This window comes from Notolepis coatsorum (assembly GCF_963971535.1).
Source record: "Notolepis coatsorum genome assembly, chromosome: 4".
Taxonomy (NCBI): domain Eukaryota; kingdom Metazoa; phylum Chordata; class Actinopteri; order Aulopiformes; family Paralepididae; genus Notolepis; species Notolepis coatsorum.
The window spans coordinates 97,935,635-97,961,658 of NC_140168.1; the positions used below are offsets into that span (position 1 = coordinate 97,935,635).

General features: G+C 42.6%; 1 protein-coding gene across 1 annotated transcript in view; it reads right to left on the reverse strand.

Moving 5' to 3' along the window:
* Positions 1-264: 264 nt before the first annotated feature.
* Positions 265-26,024, reverse strand: part of LOC311226624 (CLIP-associating protein 1-A-like) — a gene marked incomplete at its 3' end in the record, with an annotated part of 122,506 nt that continues 96,746 nt past the window's right edge. Inside the window, exons 4-6 of the mRNA XM_084312042.1 lie at positions 25,669-25,760; positions 16,482-16,557; positions 265-366 (exon numbers count right to left, since the gene is read on the reverse strand). Of these exons, the coding sequence (XP_084168168.1) occupies positions 265-366; positions 16,482-16,557; positions 25,669-25,760 (270 nt within the window). The remainder of the gene's footprint in view (positions 367-16,481; positions 16,558-25,668; positions 25,761-26,024) is intronic.

Genomic DNA, 26,024 nt, shown 5'->3' on the forward strand with positions numbered 1-26,024 from the left:
AGACAGACAGACAGACAGACAGACAGACAGACAGACAGACAGACAGACAGACAGACAGACAGACAGACAGACAGACAGACAGACAGACAGACAGACAGACAGACAGACAGACAGACAGACAGACAGACAGACAGACAGACAGACAGACAGACAGACAGACAGACAGACAGACAGACAGACAGACAGACAGACAGACAGACAGACAGACAGACAGACAGACAGACAGACAGACAGACAGACAGACAGACAGACAGACAGACAGACTCACCTGGCAGCGGGCAGTCCTCTCTTGCCGAGGTCGGCTCTGACCTTCTCTCCTACATGGCGATACACGTCCACCAGGGTCGTTATGGAAGCCTCCCGCACCTGTAGCCACAACAAATCCCAAAATAACATCAGCATTCGGCCGAGGCGGTTCCAAGACGCTCCGGTGAAATACAGAAAACACCATACGGTGAAGAGCGTAGAACTAACTTCATATTAATTGGAAACGGTGGCTTGTGGATTCAGGATGTCGTCGGTTATGGCGTTTTCAGAGCAGAGACACAGACTGGCTAGAGACTGACTGAACACAGACTGGCTAGAGACTGACTGAACACAGACTGGCTAGAGACTGACTGAACACAGACTGGCTAGAGACTGACTGAACACAGACTGGCTAGAGACTGACTGAACACAGACTGGCTAGAGACTGACTGAACACAGACTGGCTAGCTGCCCATGTGCTCAGTAGTAGGGACAGATTTACCAGCCACAGCCAGAATACAGCGCCTAGTGGCTGGTGTTGATTTCAAGTCCTGACACATGCCGTGCATAGTAATTGAGCCAATGCACAGATATATATATATGTGTGTGTATGTGTGCGTGTGCGTGTGTGTGTGTGTCAGGATGAGGATAACTTCACACATTCAGTCTTTCTATTGAGATATTAATTTCAGGTCAGGTTTATTTGTATGAACCACACGCAGGTCTCAATGGGCTTCATGCAGCGGAACAACAACAATGAAGACGGAACCAGAGGAAAAACAGGGAAGAACCCTCAGAAGGGTACTTTCTATTTGAAGGTATTTGTGTTTATTTGATAGTACACAGGAGGTATTTGTGTTTATTTGATAGTACACAGGAGGTATGTGTGTTTATTTGATAGTACATATAAAGTATGTGTGTTTACTTGATAGTACACAGAAGGTATGTGTGTTTATTTGATAGTACATATAAAGTATTTGTTTATTTGATAGTACACAGGAGGTATGTGTGTTTATTTGATAGTACACAGGAGGTATTTGTGTTTATTTGATAGTACTGTAGCTAAGGGGCTACACAACCCTGACTGTATTGAGATATGTTAGATTAAACCACTACTAAAGAATATTAATAGCCAGACAGTACAGTTAGACAAAATGGCGGACACTCCATTGACTGCGCGGGGACAGGGAAACAAGTTAAACAAGCATTTTAATGTTAATAGCAAACATACATATTAGTTATCACGGTTCTCCTTTCATACTAGAATGTCAGTGCAACAAAGTCAACGGTAACGAATGGTTCCTAGACTACGGATACTCGACCGGTGGAGCTCTGAAGGGAGTGAGACGAAACGAGGCGATACAGGGAAAGCAAGATGGTGGCTGGAGACGGTTGGTTCTCTCTAGAGCTCCTGCCCCAGAGAAACTGTAGACTGGTTGGATAATCCTGTCGTCGCTGGAAGAAGGGGTCTCGTACGGAACCGGTCCTTGTATTCCTAGCGCCCGATGGCAGGGTTAATAGCTATTAATCCAAAAGCCTGTTGGCATAGATGGTAGCTAGTTAGCTCCGTTTGTACGTGAAGCTAACCCGCAGGCGGTCTCCAATGAGTAGTTATATCCAAACGTCGCTGGGTTTAACTATAAGTCTCTCCACGTTACTTCGCTTACACAAGTCACTATACTGTGCCAATAATGGCTCGACAATATTATAGTTGTATCTAAGTAGCCATTAGCTCTCTATAACGATACACCGCTATCGGTCTGTGTACAACTGCACCAGACGTCTTTCACTCTCGCTCTGCTAGTTTTCCTGTTATGCTACTGCTGCTGCTTGCACCGTCTACACAACGTACTCTATCTGGTTCCTTGTTGGGCTCAGCCTGTTCACCTGTACAGAATCAATGCGCTTGCTCTGGGCTTGTCTGAACATGTCTGAACATGTCTAGAAAACATGTCTAGGGGGCGCGCCTCTGGCGCCTACAGCGTCAAGGAAGGGACCTACAATAAGCTAAATGAAGAATACTGTTAGGCAAACAGATGACGTAAAGATGTATATCTTATATATATAAACAATATATAAGTTATACAAAATAATAAACGCAGACTTTCAGTGTTAATCTGGACCTTCAGAACAAGTACATATAAAGTATTTGTGTTTATTTGATAGTACAAAGAAGGTATTTGTGTTTATTTGATAGTACACAGAGGTATTTGTGTTTATTTGATAGTACACAGGAGGTATTTGTGTTTATTTGATAGTACATATAAAGTATTTGTGTTTATTTGATAGTACACAGGAGGTATGTGTGTTTACTTGATAGTACACAGGAGGTATGTGTTTATTTGATAGTACATAATAAAGTATGTGTTTATTTGATAGTACACAGGAGGTATTTGTGTTTATTTTATAGTACACAGGAGGTATTTGTGTTTATTTGATAGTACACAGGAGGTATTTGTGTTTATTTGATAGTACACAGAGGTATTTGTGTTTATTTGATAGTACACAGGAGGTATTTGTGTTTATTTGATAGTACACAGAGGTATTTGTGTTTATTTGATAGTACACAGGAGGTATTTGTGTTTATTTGATAGTACACAGGAGGTATGTGTTTATTTGATAGTACACAGGAGGTATTTGTGTTTATTTGATAGTACACAGGAGGTATTTGTGTTTATTTGATAGTACACAGAGGTATTTGTGTTTATTTGATAGTACACAGGAGGTATTTGTGTTTATTTGATAGTACACAGGAGGTATGTGTTTATTTGATAGTACACAGGAGGTATTTGTGTTTATTTGATAGTACACAGGAGGTATTTGTGTTTATTTGATAGTACACAGAGGTATTTGTGTTTATTTGATAGTACACAGGAGGTATTTGTGTTTATTTGATAGTACACAGAGGTATTTGTGTTTATTTGATAGTACACAGGAGGTATTTGTGTTTATTTGATAGTACACAGAGGTATTTGTGTTTATTTGATAGTACACAGGAGGTATTTGTGTTTATTTGATAGTACACAGAGGTATTTGTGTTTATTTGATAGTACACAGGAGGTATTTGTGTTTATTTGATAGTACACAGAGGTATTTGTGTTTATTTGATAGTACACAGGAGGTATTTGTGTTTATTTGATAGTACACAGAGGTATTTGTGTTTATTTGACAGTACAGGGTGGAGATGGTAGGGAGCAGTGAGACAAAAAGACAGTGAAAAACAAACACTCAGCAGAATCTTTACAAAGACGTGTTGAACTGGTTGTGTGATCTGAACAATCATTAGCCACATGAGAGCAGCAGGGTTCCCACAGACATTGCTAAATGAAATTCAAGGACCTTTAAGTACTTTTCCAAGCACTATTTTTCATTTTCAAGGATGTCACTCGAAGGATACAATTCACTTTTAAATGCAGTTTTTTTAAGCATCTTCTTGGCCTGCTTGCCTTTCTTCAGCAGGGTGTGGTGAGGACCAGGCATGCGTTGCTGATTTCAAAGCTGACTGCACTGTGTTTTAATGACGCCACGTGCGCATGCGCATAAATGTTCCCTCGCGTTTGCACAGACTAAAGACGATGCCTAATTGCCTCTACGAATGGAATGTAACACATTTCATTCACAAGTTGTGTGAATGTATCTGAGAACGTATTTGAACACACCTGACGACCGGCGCTATTGTTATGCAAAGTCGCCTGGTGGGTACTTAGCGAGTTGGCGCATCAGTCGAGTGCAGCGCATTCCTGTGTGCACGCGCATGCACATCTATGCGTGCGCGTGCTTCTGCTCACAGAGCCGGTTGCACGGTGTGTAACCCCGTCCCATGAGCAACGCACCACTGGTGAGGACTTAACTGGCCACATTATGGTGCACAGTATATGAACGTTAAACTGTGTCATTGTCCACAGCACCAAGTACATTATCAGACTTAAAAACGATCACGGTTGAATTACAATCCGTATGGCGGATGAAAGGTTTACATAAAGATGTCAGTGTTTTAATTCATGGTGGCAGTGGTTTTAGAGAGAGTGGAGCCTCACAGATACTCGATAGAGTAGAGAGAACACTTGACTCAGGTCAGTTTTAACTCGAAACTCTCTGCCACACAGACACAGGTAATCCCTTAGGGGGCTTTCACACTCAGCCTTTTGTACCGAATCACCGTCCCGGAGCACGGGGGGCAGTGTTCTCACTCACCACTTTTGGGGTGCGAAACGGCGCTGAATCGTTTCACCCCCCGCTGAACGGGACCAGCTGGCAGAGGTGGTCTCGGGGTCGGTCCCGGGAGAACGGGGGGTGTGGCTTTGCGAGCTTGTACCTTTTCACGGGCGTGGCGCCTGGTGCTGACATAACGTCATAAATTTTGTTTGCCATTGCTATGTCTATAACATTGTTCGAATGCATTTATTTCTATTAGACCAGTGGTGTAATAGCGGACTCTACAACACCATCCATTCGTGATAAAATATAACTTCATATTTATTGGCAATTTGTTCATTTTATATCAACATCCAGAGTCCGCAGTCGTGTTAAGACATTCCCGTTTACATTTTCGGTCGACCAGTAGATCAATGACATTCAATATAATCGATGCGAGTTACTAGTATGTTGACGTTAGCGTTAGCCGTTAGCTTAGCGTTATTGTTAACGCTGCAAAACGATCAAAAGCGGACTCTACAACAGAGTTCCATTCGTGAGAAAATGGGGGTGGGATATATTGACAAGGCTTGACAACAGAGGTTCAAATATAACTTCATATTTATTAGTTATTTGTATCTTTATATCAACATCCATTCTCCAGTCTCCGTGTGAACACTTCCTGTGTTTACATTTCGAGCGTGACATCATCGACTACGGCAAGCTTACAAGCTCAAAACGCAAACCGTAAACAAAACCCAGAGCGCACCCAGAATGAAGTGTGTACACAAACTAGAGGGGGGAGAGGGGGGGGGGGGGTTCGGATCAGATCTCGGCACGGGCGGAACGGAACGAAATAGAAACGAATAGAGTGAGTGAGAAAGGGCCCTTAGTCTCACTTGCACTCACTCTAAATACACACACAGCCTGAAACAAACAAACATACACACTCTCTCACCCTAAACACAGAAATGCATTCACTCTAATATACCATCCATAAATTACAGTGTGTGTGCGTGCGTGTGCGTAGGCTGGATATGCCAGTTAGCTAAAAGCTTTGGGATTAGGGTTAATTTTCTGCCAACACCCAGATTATTCAGCTTCCTGTCTGAGTAGGATTAATTTAAGACACCTGTGGGTAAACACACACACACACACACACACACACACACACACACACACACACACACACACACAATTTGTGGTACTATTCATTTGAAGGCATTCACAAAGTATTAAAAAGTTTAAAAAAAATGTGGGTCATCATAATCATGTATGTATGTTAATAGAGTTGTTGCTTGCTCACAGAAAAACAATAACACATATAATAATATCAAAATAAATATACACATTTTAATAAAAATATGGGTATAAGTGGGAGTTTATACAAATGTTTTAGAGGTATTGTGCAAATGGAGTCAGTCTGAAATGCCACTGGTGTACAATGTATAAAGTAATAGGCGCATAGAAAATGGTTAATACAGTATAATAGAAGTGTAATAAATGGTATACAGTATAATAGGATCGTAATAAATGGTATATACTAGGTCTGACCCCTATTAGTCGATTAGTCGACTAATGGGTCGAAAGGAGCCGTAGTCGACTGGCCAACCTCTTAGTCGAATATAAGAAAGAAAAAAAAAGAAGAAAAAAATTTATAATTTAAAAAATTGTATCATTCATTCCAAAAGAAAAGAGGCATAGAAGCGTGGCTAATGCTAATGGCACGCATACCAGAGGCTAACTGCCTACGAAAACAGGCACAGAGGCACTGAAAGAGGATTTCACCCATCTAATGAACACACAAGACTAGACAAATATCAAGATGTATCCATCAGTGGACCAATTGCATGCTTTTGCAGAGGACAAAAAGCCTTCAGTCGACTCCTTCAGACATTAAGCACCCCCACAGCCCAAATGGAATGATACAAAAAAATATATAAATAAAAAATGATTTATTTTTATTTATATATTATACATTTTTTTTACCAATAGTCGACTAATTTTGGCCAATCATAGTCGACCATCCAAATCCTTAGTCGGGGACAGCCCTAGTATATACAGTATAATAGGTGTAATAAATGGTATATACAGTAGGAGTATAATAAATTGTATTATAGTATAATAGGAGTGAAATAAATGGTATTACAGTATAATAAGCGTAATAAATGGTATATACAGTATAATAGGAGTGAAATAAATGGTTAATACATTATAATGAGCGTAATAAATGGTATATACAGTAGAATAGGGGCGTAATAAATGGTTAATACTAGGGATGCTCGATATTGGCTTTTTTACCGATACCGATATACCGATATTGTCCAACTCTTAATTTCCGATACCGATATCAACCGATACCGATATATGCAGGGTTTCCCTGCCCAAAAAACTGAATAATTTCAGGTAATTAACATTACATATCTCTTGTCGTGTAATTAACACAACATTATGCATACTTTGACAATAAATAAAATAATAATTTGTTCTTACTTGCTTGCCTGGGTAAATAAAGGTTAAATAAATGAGAAAAAAAAAAGAAAAAAAAAATTGGAAAACAGATACAGATATTTTCCGATATCACATTTTTATGCCAATATCGGCCGATAATATCGGTAAGCCGATAATATCGGACATCCCTAGTTAATACATTATAATAGGAGCGTAATAAATGGTATGTACAGTATAATGAGTAATAAATGGTTAATACAGTATAATAGGAGCATAATAAATGGTATGTACAGTATAATAGGAGCGTAATAAATGGTATATACATTGAAGTTTTTCAGTCAACCTTTTTTCAGTTCCTGCCGTGTCTCTGTATTCTTGGTCCTACACAGCCCATGCCCCCAGTTCTGACACGCAGACATCACTGACCATTAGGGGTGGGGGGAAATCGATACGTAGTAGTATCGCGATACTTTGCGTGGCGATACTGTATCGATACAGGGATGCCAAGTATCAATATTTAATTTATAAAAAAAATAAAAAAAATTGTATAAGGAAGTTGCATTGTTCGTTTCAATACCTGTAATAGTACAGTAGTCCACACACGCACACATGTGCATTCAGTTAAGTTGGAATATGACTGTAATACAAACAGTTCAATTTGTCAGGTACATGCAACACAGATTACAGTGTTTACATCTGTCTGCTTGAGAAAATACCATGTTCTGCAATAAAAATGATTGAAGTGAGATGAACAGACTGAACTTTATTTTATTAGATAAAACATGTCAACAGTTTTACTTTGCAGTTGAAAAAAGGTAATAAATCGCAATATTAATATTGCAATACTCAGCATATCGCAATATATTTAGTATCGCAATACTATCATATCGTGACTCAAGTATCGTGATAGTATCGTATCGTGAGGCATCTGGTCATTCCCACCCCTACTGACCATAATATGACCCTAGAGCAGGGGTCTCAAACTCGCGGCCTGCGGGCCAATTGCGGCCCGAGGGATGATATTTTGCGGCCCCCTACTTGACATCAAAGTTTAGTGTTAATGCGGCCCGCGCGCAACTGTTTGCCGAGTCGTTGCGCGAGAGTTGGAAGTTTTATTTATTTTATCACTTGTAGGCTACCATAGCGCAGGCTCATGACAGCAACGTTATGTTAGTGACTTGGTTGAAACGTGATTCCGGAGTGATACCAAGTAAAGTGGAAGGCAAATGCATCCTCGCTATCTCCTCTGACTGCGAGCAGTGCTCTGCATGTCCGGCTGCACTGCCTCTGTGTCTGTGTACGGGTCTGGTCCAATCACATTCAGCGTCCCGTCAGTGTTTTCCCCCCTCACCCACATTCTGCTAATAAGATGCAGAGTAGGGCGGGTCTTAAACAGTCTGAGTCAGAGCAGAGTTGACAGCGCATCTACAGTAAACTCGCTCCCAGTTTTATCTCTGTGAGATAAATGTAGCTATTAGCCTAGTTTCGCCAGCAGGCAGCCAGCAGAAAAATATGGCATTTTCAAAGATGGTCAGTAAAAGAAAAGTCGACTGCAATTCAAAGGTGAATGGACTGAAAAATATGCGTTCATCCTGAGTCCCAGCACCAAACCAATGTGACTATATGCCAAGAAACGGTAGCTCTTGTGAAGAGTGGCAATTTGAAAATAATGTATGACTAGGCCTGCCACGATAACACATTTTGCTGGGCGATTAATTGCCCCCGAAAATATCGCGATAAGCGATATTATTGCGACCGGTTAGAGAATTTTTTTTTGATAAATTTATTTCCCAAAACTTTTATTTTGAAGCCCACCGCTCCGTCTTTTCCGGTTTTAGACTTTTATTTTGAAGCCCACCGACCGGAGCGGAAGTATTGTTATTATCCTAGCAGCATCTCGTCCGGTTCTGTGTTTTTGAGCTAATGATAAAACAAATGTTGAGATTGTTGGTGAGCAACTAACTTTAGGTTAGTTTTAACGTTAGCTACTAACGTTAGATGCAGCTACTACAGGCAATCAACGATGAGGAGGAAGCGTCAAAGCCGTATAGAATAGAATAGCCCTGTGGTGCGTAGGCACGGGAGCGCAACTCGATTACCTGTTATAATAAATGTATTCATGTTTAACTTGTCCCCGTGTCCAGTCCTTTGACTAGTCCCACCCGTTCATTGTAAACAATGATGCATGTAATTGTATTAACGTTATTCTGTGTTGTAGCTATGCTATACGTTGTATTTCGTTTGTTAGCTATTTAGCTAATGTTGTTGGCATTGAATGAGCATCAACACTAGATCTTTAATCTTTATTTAGCAGTCCAGTTTCTCCAGGCAGTAGCGAGTAACTACTTGGGTCTAAAAATAGCTAACGTTACACTACAAAGAACGCTATTTGGTTAAAAGGAGCAACACTATTGAGAAATGTAGTTAAGCTATATGTGGCGTTGCTAGTGCCCCACGGAGCTCCCGTGCTGTGCTCTGTAGTAAGGCCAGCGGCCCCCCACACGGAGTGACTGACGAGGGGTACTGGACTGGTTCCGCCTCATTAAAACAAACGCGCAAATAGCAATTAATCGCGCCCGTCAAAATCATTGCATTAATTTTAATTATCGCGGCAATTAATCGATTTATTGCTTATCGCAGCAGGCCTATGTATGACTGAAGTGATGGAGACGACCATGTTTGAAGGCAAACAAAAGCAAATCCCCCTCAGATAGCACAGCAACCAGAATAACTGAAATACTGGCTGGTGATTTGATTAAACAGCTTTGTGATAGAATAAAAAAAAAATGCACAGTGCATTTCCATAGCTGTGGATGAGTCCACTGACACCACTGAGAAGCCTATGTTCTGAAAAACCATTCATGTTCTTTTTTTTTATCTACTTTTTTCTCCCATTTTCTATTTTTCTCCCATCCCAATTTTCGTATCGTCCAATTCTACCCTCCCCTGTCTCGAACGCTGTTAGGCCATGCCTCCCACAAGCCGGCTGCAATGAGGACGAAGGCTTACATCACGTGTCCCCTCCGGTACTCGAGGAAGCAGCCGTTGCATCTTTTCACCTGCACAGCGCGATCTCTCAGCGGCGAGGGTCTGCATGGGAGGGACACGCCGCGCCCGTCGCTTCCTGATTCTGCTGCGCAGGCGCACCAACCGACCTGTAGGAGTCGCTGTCCACAACGTCCGATTCCCACCCATCAGCTTTCCCACCCCTAACACTGCCAATTGTGTTAGTATGAACGACCAGCCAAGCTGATAGCAATGCGGAGAGCTGGGCTCGAACCCAGCGTCTCCTGCATTGGTGGCGCGCGCCTTGCCCACTACACCACCTAGCCGCCCAAGAACCATTCATGTTCTGAAGAACTGTTCATGTTCTGAAATGTTATTGCTAAAGATTGAGAAGATTGTATCAGTTGTACTTTTTTGTGGAATATTTGATGCGGCCCAGCCTCACCCAGACTCTACCTCCAGCGGCCCCCAGGTAAATTGAGTTTGAGACCCCTGCCCTAGAGAGTGATTTGTGTCATCCGAGACATCCCGATTGGTTGGATCTGTTGTGAGGGAAGCAACGATTGGGTGCTAGGATGGTTTAAATATAATTCACCAGGACAGAGGGTGGGTGGGGCCTGTGGGGGGATGGTGATTAGGGTTGGGCATCGTTTGGATTTGAACGATTCCGGTTCCGATTCTCCGTATCGATTCCTGTTCTAAACGATTCTCGATTCCGATTCTTTGAGGTGCAGGTCAAAACAGGTCACAGCTTATTTCGAAGGAGATTTTTTATTTTATTTTTTATTTCAAAAAGAAAATCATACTATTCACATTTTCAGTTGACTTGATACAGTTTAATTTGGTTGCTGTACTGTAACTAGGGTATTAATTAACAAAGTAAAAAAAAAAAAAAGAAAAAAAAACGAAATTTAGAATCGAAATTAAAATATGTTACTTCCGGTTCCAGAACCGGAAGTTAGGAACCGGTTCCTATTAGAACCGGTTTTCGGTGCCCAACCCTAATGGTGATTGGCTGAAGTAGCATGTGGGCAGATAATCATTGGTTGGGTGATGGGGAGCAGATTTCAGCTTTGGGGTGCAACTCTCCAGGAGATAAGCTGGCATCACAATCTGTGTGTGTGTGTGTGTGTGTGTGTGTGTGTGTGTGTGTGTGTGTGTGTGTGTGTGTGTGTGTGTGTGTGTGTGTGTGTGTGTGTGTGTGTGTGTCCCTTTCTCACACACATACAAGCTGTTGAGTAAACTGCCGCCCCCCCCCCTTTCCCCCTTTCACAGTTAAACTATTTAGTGCAACTAACTCTGCAGATGGAAACTGGCCTCACTCTGTTTCTCTCTCACTCTCACACACACACACACACACACGCACACACACGCACACGCACACTAGGGCTGTCTTAAATACTTCGAAGCTTCGAAGCTTCGTTCGATGGCACAAGCTTCGAACATTAAATTAATTCAATTTTTTTTTTTTTTTTTTACTTCGGTGTGTGTGTGTGTGTGTGTGCATGGGGCCATTGGGTGGGGTCGAGGGACAAATACACTGGAGGAAAGTAACCCAGCTCAGCACTGCCCAAATTATATCATCACTATTGCCTGTTTGAAGGATATCATCCTCAAACACATATACACCACCTACACGCCTATTCTCAGTCCTTGCCCCACAATGGTGGAATGAACTACCCACCCCAGTTAGGACAGCCGAATCCAGTCCAATCTTTCGCCGTCGACTAAAGACGCACTTCTTCAACCATTATCTGAAATAAAATAAAATAAATCTAACCCTAACTAACCTTACTGTCATGCACTTGTCCTAATAAACTAACCTACACTGTAACACGCAACACTTTGATGAATATTGTTACTCAGCTGATAGAGTTGTGCCCTTCCTGATGACTTGTCGTACAGAACTTGTAAGTCGCTTTGGATAAAAGCGTCAGCTAAATGACTAAATGTAAATGTGAATGTGAATGTAAATGCCTTGTAGAATTCCACACATAAGAAAGAAAAATACTGGGATGAATAAACAAAATAGGAAATAAAATGTAGAAATGCATGCAATACATAAATAAATATGAATCTCCATATATGAAATAGAACATTTAGATAAGGTGCTACTGAGATGTTTTGGTGAGTTGTTTGTTTTTTTGTGGAAGTAGCTAGGGATGTCCCGATCCGATCACGTGATCGGAATCGGCGTCGATCACGTGCTTTTCAGAGTATCGGGGATCGGGAAAAAATTATAATAAAAATCGGCAGTCAAAAAAAGAAATTTTTTATTCAACAAACATGACCATGTCCACGTCTTAAACTCATACGGAGGCCTTAGTTTTGGTTTTAAATTACATATAATATATCATCATTAATGTATTTATTGTCACACAGAGCAGAATAATTTTCCACAACAAACACATTCCCCTTTAATTTTCACCGTTGCAACAAACACCCCTTTAATTTAGACGCTACACGCTACACGCGGCTCGACCACAACAACAACACGTCGCTCCCGAAACACGGTTAATATCCACTGACTTGAGCAGCTAGACTTAATGTCAGAGGTTTGGAACTAAGCATTTAAAAATAGAAAGTCAAGCCAGTTGCAATGTTTGCAAGGAGGACAGCCGGCTGGAGGCGAAGTTTTCAGACTAACTTTTGGAGGATAACGTTACGTGACTGAGGATGATCGTCGGCGTTTCAGACCAGAATGGACCATTACGTAAGTCGAACACTGAATGTAAACTAATGTGCAAACATATATTGAAACTTTTAATATTTCTCATATGAAGCAGAAGCACATTTCTCAGGGTGAATGTAATAACAAACGCCTCCGCGCTCGCGCCCCGGATATAGGCAACAGATGGGCATGTCTCGCTCCACCAGTTTCTGACAAATGCGTCAAAATTGATTACTAATGTGAAAGATCGGATCGGAAACGATCGGATCGATAGATATTTAAAATCACATGCTCGGGATCGGATCGGAAGCAAAAAAAGGCGATCGGGACATCCCTAGAAGTAGCCCTTCTTAAAAATGCATGAACATTCACTGATAATTGGTCTGTAGTGGAGTCTACAAGGTCTACATTGCCGGACCTTGTAGACTGACATAATTCTGTGCATAGTTTAGTCTACACAGGCCATATTTCAAATAATCTAAATCTTACTTCATTCATCTTAAACATTCTTGATTTGGGGGATTGGTAGTTCCCATGAAATCTGAAGTTGTTCAAACGACAACAGCGATCCACCTTGAATTAAATCACACAGCCGTGTTGGCTGTGTCACAGTCACGAAAGGGGCTACTTAATTCATTAATCCAATCCACTTTATTTATAGAGCACATTTAAAAACAACAAAGTTTACCAAAGTGCTGTACAAGTCCCACAACATAAGATAAAAAAAAATATATAATAATTATTATAAAATAAAAAAGAATTAATCAATTTTTTTTTTTAATTCAAAGCTTCGAATTAAAATCGAAGCTCAGCCACGAAGCTTCGATTGCCCAAAAAAATATTGAAGGTCAGCCCTAACGCGCACACACACACACACACACACTTTAGTCAAACTAAATGTCTCTCCCTCTAAATGCTTTATTTGAACCCACAGATCAAATCACACAATGCAGAGAATTTAAATATGACAGAGGTTCCCCCCCCCCCCACACACACACACACACACACACACACACAGGGTAATGCGCAGTGTGCTGTGGAGGTGGGAGTGTGTCATGTTACACAGTATTGAGTCCGGGGCTCTGGCTGGTAATAACAGGTCTGCTTTGAGACCACAGGCATCCCCACTGTGGGCGCTGAACGCTGCTGAAACACAGCCTCTCTATCTCTGCTTCCAACTCCACTGGAATACATCTACCCTCCTGCTTAAGAACCACAGAAGCAAACTAGCTTGAAGCTAACCAACGCAATTTTCTGAAGCACCACAGATGAAAATTCGCAGAGTTATTAATATAGGCTGCATTTATGGAAATACTGATCAGTGTGTGAACTGACCTAGTAAAAAAACGTATATATGTGTCACTCCACACTGTCCAGGGATGATGCAGTGGTTAAAGAAGCCCCCTGCCTCTAGACCTACATGTACCAAATCCCATCACAACCTTGTCTCCTGTATCTCCCTCTCAGCCTTCCTACTGTCTCAATAAAGAACCTTCTCTCCTGTGTCTCCTCTACTCTGTCTCCCTCTCAGCCTTCCTACCGTCTAAATAAAGAACCTTCTCTCCTGTGTCTCCTCTACTCTTTCTCCCTCTCAGCCTGCCTACTGTCTCAATAAAGAACCTTCTCTCCTGTGTCTCCTCTACTCCGTCTCCCTCTCAGCCTTCCTACTGTCTAAATAAAGAACCTTCTCTCCTGTGTCTCCTCTACTCTGTCTCCCTCTCAGCCTGCCTACTGTCTCAATAAAGAACCTTCTCTCCTGTGTCTCCTCTACTCTTTCTCCCTCTCAGCCTTCCTACTGTCTCAATAAAGAACCGTCTCTCCTGTGTCTCCTCTACTCTGTCTCCCTCTCAGCCTTCCTACTGTCTCAATGAAGAACCTTCTCTCCTGTGTCTCCTCTACTCTGTCTCCCTCTCAGCCTTCCTACTGTCTCAATAAAGAACCTTCTCTCCTGTGTCTCCTCTACTCTGTCTCCCTCTCAGCCTGCCTACTGTCTCAATAAAGAACCTTCTCTCCTGTGTCTCCTCTACTCTTTCTCCCTCTCAGCCTGCCTACTGTCTCAATAAAGAACCTTCTCTCCTGTGTCTCCTCTACTCTGTCTCCCTCTCAGCCTTCCTACTGTCTCAATAAAGAACCTTCTCTCCTGTGTCTCCTCTACTCTGTCTCCCTCTCAGCCTGCCTACTGTCTCAATAAAGAACCTTCTCTCCTGTGTCTCCTCTACTCTGTCTCCCTCTCAGCCTTCCTACTGTCTCAATGAAGAACCTTCTCTCCTGTGTCTCCTCTACTCTGTCTCCCTCTCAGCCTTCCTACTGTCTCAATAAAGAACATTCTCTCCTGTGTGTCCTCTACTCTGTCTCCCTCTCAGCCTTCCTACTGTCTCAATAAAGAACCTTCTCTCCTGTGTCTCTCCTACTCTGTCTCCCTCTCAGCCTCCCTGCTGTCTCAATAAAGAACCTTCTCTCCCGTGTCTCCTCTACTCTGTCTGCCTCTCAGCCTTCCTACTGTCTCAATAAAGAACCTTCTCTCCTGTGTCTCCTCTACTCTGTCTCCCTCTCAGCCTTCCTACTGTCTCAATAAAGAACCTTCTCTCCTGTGTCTCCTCTACTCTGTCTCCCTCTCAGCCTCCCTACTGTCTCAATAAAGAACCTTCTCTCCTGTGTCTCTCCTACTCTGTCTCCCTCTCAGCCTTCCTACTGTCTCAATAAAGAACCTTCTCTCCTGTGTCTCTCCTACTCTGTCTCCCTCTCAGCCTCCCTGCTGTCTCAATAAAGAACCTTCTCTCCCGTGTCTCCTCTACTCTGTCTGCCTCTCAGCCTTCCTACTGTCTCAATAAAGAACCTTCTCTCCTGTGTCTCCTCTACTCTGTCTCCCTCTCAGCATGCCTACTGTCTCAATAAAGAACCTTCTCTCCTGTGTCTCCTCTACTCTGTCTCCCTCTCAGCCTGCCTACTGTCTCAATAAAGAACCTTCTCTCCTGTGTCTCCCCTACTCTGTCTCCCTCTCAGTCGTCCTACTGTCTCAATAAAGAACCTTCTCTCCTGTGTCTCCTACTGTCTCCCTCTCAGCCTTCCTACTGTCTCAATAAAGAACCTTCTCTCCTGTGTCTCTCCTACTCTGTCTCCCTCTCAGCCTTCCTACTGTCTCAATAAAGAATCTTCTCTCCTGTGTCTCCCCTACTCTGTCTCCCTCTCAGCCTTCCTACCGTCTCAATAAAGAACCTTCTCTCCTGTGTCTCCTACTCTGTCTCCCTCTCAGCCTTCCTACTGTCTCAATAAAGAACCTTCTCTCCTGTGTCTCCTCTACTCGGGGCGGCGTGGCTCAGGGGTAGAGCGGGGCGTCCAATGATCGAAGGGTTGGTGGTTCAAATCCCGCTCAAGCCCATGTCCATCCCATTGCCGTTGTGTCCTTGGGCAAGACACTTAACCTACTTGCCTCGTATGAATGTGTATGCATGTGAATGAATGTTGGTGGTGGTCGGAGGGGCCGTAGGCGTTGATTATTCGCCACGCTTCCGTGCAGCTCTGGCTGCAATTGTAGCTTACCACCACCGGTATGACTGTGTATGAACGAATAATGGACTCTGTGAAGCGCTCTGAGTCAGAGCAACAGTCAGTCAGAGAAGAGCGCTATATAAATCCAATCCATCATTATTATTATTATTACTCTGTCTCCCTCTCAGCCTTCCTACTGTCTCAATAAAGAACCTTCTCTCCTGTGTCTCCTACTGTCTCCCTCTCAGCCTTCCTACTGTCTCAATGAAGAACCTTCTCTCCTGTGTCTCTCCTACTCTGTCTCCCTCTCAGCCTTCCTACTGTCTCAATAAAGAACCTTCTCTCCTGTGTCTCTCCTACTCTGTCTCCCTCTCAGGCTTCCTACTGTCTCAATAAAGAAAATAAACTCATCTTAGAACTTAGAATTGACTTATCTAATCTACCTAATCAAATAAATTAAAAGTGGTCGGTCTCACAGACTCACCTGAGGGTTTTGGTCTCCTGTCATGATGCAGAGATGGGGAACTAGTTTACTGAGACTCAGTGGGTTGGAACCATACCTGAGAGAGAGAGAGAGAGAGAGAGAGAGAGAGAGAGAGAGAGAGAGAGAGAGAGAGAGAGAGAGAGAGAGAGAGAGAGAGAGAGAGAGAGAGAGAGAGAGAGAGAGAGAGAGAGAGAGAGAGAGAGAGAGAGAGACACAGAGAGAGAGAGAGAGACAGAGACAGAGACAGAGACAGAGAGAGAGAGAGAGAGAGAGAGAGAGGGGGGGAGAGAGAGAGAGAGAGGGGGAGAGAGAGAGAGAGAGTGAGACAGAGAGAGAGACAGAGACAGAGACAGAGACAGAGAGAGAGAGAGAGAGAGAGGGAGAGAGAGAGAGAGAGAGGGGGAGAGAGAGAGAGAGAGAGAGAGAGAGAGAGAGAGAGAGAGAGAGAGAGAGAGAGAGAGAGAGAGAGAGAATACATGTACATTTTAATATCAAGTAAAAAAAGAAAGTAATCCATCAGGAATGTCCATCTGATTGAGGAGAACCCTCCCTGTGCCACAGGGCTGGATGAGGAGAAGAACCCTCCCTGTGCCACAGGGCTGGATGAGGAGAACCCTCCCTGTGCCACGGGGCTGGATGAGGAGAACCCTCCCTGTGCCATGGGGCTGGATGAGGAGAACCCTCCCTGTGCCACGGGGCTGGATGAGGAGAACCCTCCCTGTGCCACGGGGCTGGATGAGGAGAACCCTCCCTGTGCCACGGGGCTGGATGAGGAGAACCCTCCCTGTGCCACGGGGCTGGATGAGGAGAACCCTCCCTGTGCCACGGGGCTGGATGAGGAGAACCCTCCCTGTGCCACGGAGCTGGATGAGGAGAACCCTCCCTGTGCCACGGGGCTGGATGAGGAGAACCCTCCCTGTGCCACGGGGCTGGATTCATACTTCACTCCAAAGCAATTCAAGAAGAACACAGTCAACCAGCGAAACCAGGAGAAGTCTTGGCCGCAGTGTCACCGGGCGGAGGGAGGGTCTGGGCCGCCTGCTCTCCAGACGCACTGACCAGCATTAAAGGGACACTTCACCCAAAAAAGTGCAAAATGTGTGAAGGATAATACATTGTAAAATTATAATATTGCGACAACATTAGAGCTGGGCCGTTAACGCCGGACTGTTATCGCGCGATAATACAATTGACGCCGCTAATCTATTTCTCAATTGGGTCTCCTCTCCTCTCTCTGTCTGTCTGCACGAGAAGCGAGCCGCTCACTCACTCACACATACGGGTACTTAAGGGCGGGGCCTATCTGTGGCTCAGTGTTGAAGCGCTGAGGACACAGACCGAGCTCTGCGCTCATTATTATTATTATTATCATTATTATTATTATTATCATGGCGGAGAGAACAAAACGAAAGTCTGGGTACACTTTACGAAAGTCGATGCCGACAACGCACGTTGCCACAAGTGCAATAAAACATTTGCAAGTAAGGGTGTCAATACAAGCAATTTGTCAAAACATCTGTTGTCAAAACATAACATTAGTCTGCATAAATGCGCCGTTTTCTACTGCTTTGCTCGCAGTGTTCCATCTCCATGCACGTCCACTGCAGGTAAGCCAAGATAATACGGAGTTAGCTAGGCTAATAACGAATTATTATATATTATAATTATATTATAAATTATATTTATGTATTATATTTATTTATAAAGTTATATAAAAGAACATTGCTGCTGCTGTTGCTGAAGAAATAATATTTATTTATAAAGTTATAAATAATAAAGCAATGTCGATAAAGTACCGAACCGTTAAGCAGTATCGATAAGAGTAGTAGTATCGATAAAATCCTAACGATACCCATCCCTAGGTAGAACACACATATTTTGAATGCCTTCGGCAGACTTCAAATGAGCCATTTTAATCTAGATTAATCTAGATTAACTCCAGGATTGCAGATAGATTAATCTAGATAATTTCTTTTTATCTATGCCCACCTCTAGACAATATACAATTACAATATAGTATTGGTGATAATATGATATTGTGGGGCCTCTAGTGATTCCCATCCCTAATATATATATATATAAATATATGCATATACAATGTGGTATATGTGTGGCTATCCTGAATTTCATGAACACCTACTTGTACTTTCTACCCTCCCTGAAGCTATAACAATACAATAAAGGTTGATCCTATGCAGCCTAAGATAGAGGTGGATCACTAGGTAAAGAGACTAAGGGCCCTTTCTCACTCACCCTATTCGTTTCTATTCCGTTCCGTTCTGGCCCGTTCCGAGATCTGATGCGAACTCCCCCCCCCCCCCCTCTAGTTTGCGTACACACTGCAGTCTTGTTTCGTTCCGGGTTCTGTTTACGGTTTGCCTTTTGAGCGTTTACGCTTGCCGTAGGCGATGATGTCACGTTTGAAAATGTAAACACAGGAAGTGTTAACATGGCGCTGGAGATTGAATGCTGATATAAAATGAATAAATAAGCAATAAATATGAAGTTATATTTGAACCTCTGTTGTCAAGCCTTGTCAATATAACCCACCCCATTTTATCACGAATGGATGGTGTTGTAGAGTTCGCTTTTGAGCGTTTCCCAGGGCTAACGCTAAGCTAACGGTTAACGCTAGTTAGCTTAGCCTAGTCTAGTATAGCCTGTAGCACTTTTTCTTTTCAGCAAAGAACGTGCAATAAACAAAACGGATACATTCACTGTGTGTTCTGCCTCTTTTCTCACGAATGGAACTGTGTTGTAGAGTCCGCTTTTGAGCGTTTTGCAGGGTTAACGTTAACGCTAAGCTAACAGCTAACGCTAGTTAGCTTAGCCTGTCCAGCAGCTAACATTATCCCATCGTTCGTGGTAATTATATTACATGTCATTGATCAACTGGTCGACCACGGCCGACTGGTTGGGCACCACTGGTCTAATAGAAATAAATGCATTCAAACAAGAAACTAATGTATAGAAAATAGCATGGCAAACAAAAATTGCCAGGCCTAATGCGAGCCAGGGAAGTGCTGTGCGTTTGTAACGTGGCTTCATGTTTCATCCACTTGTTTTTGGTTGAGGTCTGAACTCTCAAATTGCCCATAAATATCGTTTTTGAGGGTATTCTCCAGTTGTTGTTGTTGTGTGGTGTTATCTGCCCAAAATTCAAGCAAGCATGACAGTAACGACGTTGTGTGTGTCACGCCCCCCGCACCCGCACGGCCCGATTCCGAGACCACCTAATCCAACTGATCCCGTTCCGCGGGGGGTAAAACGAATCAGCGCCGTTTCGCATCCCAAAAGGGGTGAGTGAGAACACTCCCCCCCGTTCCCGGGAGCAGTGATTCGATCCCCAAACGTAAGTGAGAAAGGGCCCTAAGATAGAGGAGGATCACCAGGTAAAGAGACTAAGATAGAGGTGGATCACCAGGTAAAAAGACTAAGATAGAGGTGGATCAACCAGGTAAAGAGACTAAGATAGAGGTGGATCACCAGGTAAAGAGACTAAGATAGAGGAGGATCACCAGGTAAAGAGACTAAGATAGAGGTGGATCAACCAGGTAAAGAGACTAAGATAGAGGTGGATCACCAGGTAAAGAGACTAAGATAGAGGTGGATCAACCAGGTAAAGAGACTAAGATAGAGGTGGATCAACCAGGTAGGGCTGTCTTAAATACTTCGAAGCTTCGTTCGATGGGCATGGGATTCGAATATGAAGAAAGAAAAAAAAAAAAAAAAAAAAACGATTTTAAATTTTTCCCCGCAAAATCAACTCTGCCTCTCTTTGTTAACTACAACAAGCAATGCTGTTTGTTATTTAAGATGAAGTCGGACTCAGCACTGACAGATTTGTGTTCATTGTGCTGCTTTTATAAAGCCTCAAATGACGGCTTACAATATTTCATGAAAGCAAAGTGTTTTGTTTGTCTAAGATTTAAAAAGGTTTCAACTTTACAGCACTGACAAAGTTGAACAAAGTGCTGTACAAGTCCCACAACACAAAAAAAAAAAAAAAAAAAAAAATTATTGAAAGTTAATTATATATATATATATATATATATATATATATATATATATATATATATATATATTTTTTTTTATCTCGAAGCTTCGAATTAACCCTTTCACTGCCACGCTTATGTACATCCTTATACCATCCTCTGCCAGCTCTATTTGTCTATGGAGAAGTTCGCCTTCTTTGCAGGGCTATAACTTTTTAAATTGTATTGCTAAATTGACATTACTATGGCCCATTCAACATCAATTATCTATCGTTCAGGATGTAGGAGCGTTTTACTTTTTCATTCACATATTCATACTAAAATACGGTCTAAAGTATAAATATGTTTTTATCGTTTTCTGCAGCATTCTGCAGAACGTGATTTATAGCCCTAAATGCATTATATTGATGATCAAATACAGTTTGATAGCGATCGGCGGCGGATAAAAAATTTCAAATGTACGTGCTTCTAGAAGTTACTACTTATCATCTGATGTTGACCGGATGGGGGGGGGTCATTTATAATTCCGTGGCCAATGTTAGATGATTCATCTAGTGTGGGTGATATGATCATTAGAGCAGTTTGTATCGAACACGGTAAAAATAAACGCTGAAACTTACCCCAGTCTCCTCGGGCCGTTGGGCGATGAGGCTGGAGCAAACAGATTCCTATTATGGGATGTTGAAATATGCAATCCATCTCCAGGTTGTATAATAGTATATACGTCCAAATCATGTTGTTTATCGAGTTATTGGTAACGGATCGCTATCCATTGTGTCGCGCTCAAGTCCCAGGACCTATAGCGAGTGATCGGACCGAATTTGGATGAGCACCAGTTTCCGTTTCCGGTTTGGGCGATCTGCCGATCGGCCACCAGATGGCGCTCTTGAACCGTTGGAGAGTTGAGCGGGGATCAACAGTATATCTCAAGTCTCCGGGGGAGAAATATGATTGCGATCACAGATTTTTTAAATATTGATCTCAATGACGTGTTACGGCGTCATTGGCAGAATTAGCATGTCGGGGAATGACGTGTTAAGGCGTCCTTGGCGATTATAGTGTTAAAATCGAATCTCTGCCCCGAAGCTTCGAATTCCAAAAAAAAAGGTCAGCCCTACAACCAGGTAAAGAGACCTATAGAGGTGGGGATCAACCAGGTAAAGAGACCTATGCAGCCTAATGCCCCTTTTCCACTGCATGGTACCTACTCGACTCTACTCTACTCTACTCGCTTTAGGTACCAGTTACTTCGTTCCTTTTACACTGCAGGTACTAAGTAGTAAGTACTCAGTTTGTCTCCGTGTGGGGAGGCGGGGCCGCTGGTGATCAGCATGAGAGCTCCAGCATAGCTATGTCCGTGAGCTTGATAGCCCCTTTCGTGACTGTGATGCACCGAGTGAATCCACAGTCACTTGCTCCTCAATAGGAAACCAACCTAGATTTACCCTGAAGGACTGGTTCTGGCCGAACCGTTCGTTATACAAGTATCACAGAGACATTTCAAATGTACTCACAGTTGCACGAGGGTTTCGGACAGAGATACGGGATGGTTTGAAAGCTCGGCGTTGCTAATAAACATTTTAAATATTTGTTATAAACTGCTCAAAACGGCATTATGTCCAGCGTTGGGTGCATGATGCGCATGCGCTGTGATCACACCAGGCAGCCAACGCCGGAAATAATGCAGTGTTGAGCAGTTTATAAAAAATATTTAAAATGTTTATTAGCAACGCAGAGCTTTCAAACCATCCCGTATCTCTGTCCGAAACCCTCGTGCAACTGTGAGTACATTTGAAATGTCTCTGTGATACTTGTATTTTTGAACTGTGATACTTGTATAACGAACGGTTCGGCCAGAACCAGTCCTTCATGGTAAATCTAGGTTGGTTTCCTATTGAGGAGCAAGTGACTGTGGATTCACTCGGTGCATCACAGTCACGAAAGGGGCTATGAGCTTGGCAAGCCAGAGTAAAACAGTTTTCAATCAATCAATCAATAACATTAACCAGACTCTCGTTGTGTCTATTCTGCCAACGCTAACGTTACCTCTCATTGTGTCTATTCTACAAGCTTTAACGTTACCTAGTCTCTCGTGTCTATCTGCTAACGTTAGCATTAAGCTAACTAACGTTACCACTCACGTCCCTAACCCCAACAACAAGCGTAACTAATCAGCGATCTTTTTGTCAGACTAAACTCTCCGCTCGGTGGCAAATTGTGTTGATGTCGGTTTTGTTTCATCAATAAATGAGGCAGAATACACAGTGACTGTATCCTTTTTTATTGCACTTGTTTCGTGCTGCAAACATACATATGACATCCTACGCGAGCCATTCAAGATGGCGGCTTTCTGTTTTCGTTCAGACTCTCCAAACAGTGATGAGTCTCTCTTCTGACCAATCAGTGGTCTGCAGTTTTTAACATGACTTTTCTGGTACCAGTTCTACTCGCTTGGCACGCGCTAAGAACCTCGACAGAGCAGGGACTAAAAAAGTACCCAAAAAGTACCTGGTACCAGGTACTTTGGTAATGGAAAACCGAAAATGCCGAGTAGAGTCGAGTAGGTACCATGCAGTGGAAAAGGGGCCTAAGATAGAGGTGGATCAACCAGGTAAAGAGACCTATGCAGCTTAAGATAGAGGTGGATCAACCAGGTAAAGAGACCTATGCAGCCTAAGATAGAGGTGGATCAACTAGGGTTTGCGAGCTCACACATGTCCCTCTCTCTGAGGGACATGTGTGTATGTCTCCGTTAGCCGTACACCCACTTCAGGTAGCAGCTTAGCATTTAGCACAACAGTGTCATCTATTAACAAAACAGCGCTAGAATTAGCACAGAGATTCTAAAGGCCCTGGCTTTAACCCTTTCACTACCACACTACCAAAGGGCAATGCATGAATTCAACTGCATCAATTTGAAAATGTTAGAATCGATTAGAATAGCAGTTTTAATGTGTGCTGCAGTGTTATGTTATTACATCTGTTACAGCCAACACAACGACAGACGCTACTGCATCAACGTTATGATTAACAAAGGCATTCGTTTTGTGGCATTAACGTTACATATATATTGCTATCGATAAATCTAGGTGTCATTAGACTAGATTAAGTTAAATTAACTTACTGTCTCGGAAAAGTATCGAGTAGAGGAATGGCGGACTTTCCGGAGGTGAAAAAGCAAATAAGCGCTTCCGATTGGTGGTAAGAACAGCAGAGGTGGGTGCTAGCGGTGTGACATAATTGGCAATCAATGGTCTACCTGAAATGCAAACTCATAAAAAAAAAATTCTGTACTGGAGGTGTACAGTATTTCAATAGGCAACCTTTCATTTTTCTAGAAGAGCAACACGAGCCAAAACATAGCCATTGTCTGCATAAAAGGGGCAAAAGCCCAGTTTTTCAAAAAACAACAGGGCTTTTGAGGTGATGAAATCACTGCGCCCAGGCAGCAGCGGTTCGGCAAAAAATAGTTCCGGGTATATATCTGCTTAGAAAAAACGAAAATGTCTATTTTTTTTCACATGGTAAATACACAGGTCACAACATGTTTACAGGAACGTTTTGGAGTTGTATTTGGAGTGTATTTCGTGACTGTTGGGAACTAGGCTACACTGGCACACCTACTTCCAGTGAATGACGCTAAACTAGGCTAACGGTGCGGCTGTTCCCTAATAGATGACAAATGAGCTAATTTCCCAAAAAGTTCTAGCCAAGCTGTCCATGTGCACCATATGGAGTGTGTCTTGTCGTCAGTGGACCATGAGTGTCTGTCTGTCTGTAAAAGCATGCTAGTTGAATGTCACCAAGACACATTGCCTTAATGCATGTCCTTTACCAAGCTTTTGACCCAGGAATAGGGCTGGGCGATATGACGATATTATATAAATATCGGGTACAGTTCATTAACGATACACTTTAGCGTATCGTGGATATCGTGATGTTTTGCCCAAGAGGATTGTGTCGCGTCAATCTGGTCCACACGTTTAAACTTTTGAACGACGCCGCCCCCACACACACACTACTGCATCAAAGTTACTACTTATGATTAACAAATGCATTTGTTTTGTGACATTAACGTTATATAGTTACACGTTCAATAACATCAGCGTATTTACCCGAACATAGCAACGTCCGAAGACGACATAGATGGCAAGCATTACTCGTTCCTATCTCAGCCCGTGCTGAGTTGTGGCCATTCTGCGGTCTGTTAATAAAGTTTTCAATCAGACAGATGTATGGAAAGGCTTTTATTATAACATTTGTTGCAATAAAATCATTATGCCTCGTTTAGTCATGCTGCTGTGCGCTGGTAATCTTATCGTCGGCCGCAGGGAGCTAACGTTGTTGTTTTGGAGCTCTCGTCAAAATCAATGGAGGACATTCAAGAAAGTAAAAACCGAATAGCGCTTGCCGATTGGTGCTAAGAACAGCAGGGCGGGTGCAAGCGGTGTGACGTAATTGGCAGACTGACTGTCAATCAAAATTATTCTGTTGCCGGCTGAATGATTGAATGAATGAAAACTTTATTAACAGATTGCAGAATGGGTACAATACAGTACAGCTCAATACAACAACAGTGGACTGGAGGATGAAGACCAGAAAAAGACTTTCGGCTTTTTTACATAAGGGTCCTCCATTTTCAATTCATCAAAACATTTAGAGACATACATATATACAGTAGTTTCATAAAAATGCTAAAATGCTATTTATTGATTGATTGATTGATTGATTGATTTAAAATTTTATTAACATATTGCAGAATGGGTACAGTACAGCTCAATACATACAATTGTTAAGGGGATGCAGACCAGAGAAAGACTTTCGTCTTGTTTACATCAGGGTCCCCCATTTTCAATGCATCATATTTCATATCTAAATCATATCTCATTGCTAAATATATGCAATATATAATCTAATAATCCAATAATCTAAATCTAATATAATATAAAAATGCTAAATGCATGGGTATTTTATTTTGTCTTTAATGTTAGCTTGCAAACTCAAATACTGTCTTCAGTGTCTTGGTAAGCCTCATAATGAATTGTTTGGGGGAAAAAAGAAAAACATCGTGATGTGTATCGTGTGTCGCCGAAAGGTCAGAAAATATCGTGATATCATATTTAGGCCATATCGCCCAGCCCTACCCAGGAAGTAAATAAATAAAACTATAAATGAAAGAGGAAGAGACTCACGTGTTGACAGTGGCACTGAGACAGAGGCAGACTCCTTCTCTACTGCGGAAGTTCTTGTGTTTAAAGCCCAGCGACAACCTCTCCCATACGTACTACAGAGAGAGAGAGAGAGAGAGAGAGAGAGAGAGCGAGAGCGAGAGCGAGAGCGAGAGCGAGAGAGAGACAGACAGATACAGAGAGGAAGAGCAAGAGAGAGAGAGAAAGAAAAATGAATGACAATTAAAAGCACATCAAACATCATCATCAATCATTGAAGAGGTCTGAAGAACACTCTACTGTAGTCCTAGTGTCTGAAGAACACTCTACTGTAGTCCTAGTGTCTGAAGAACACTCTACTGTAGTCCTAGTGTCTGAAG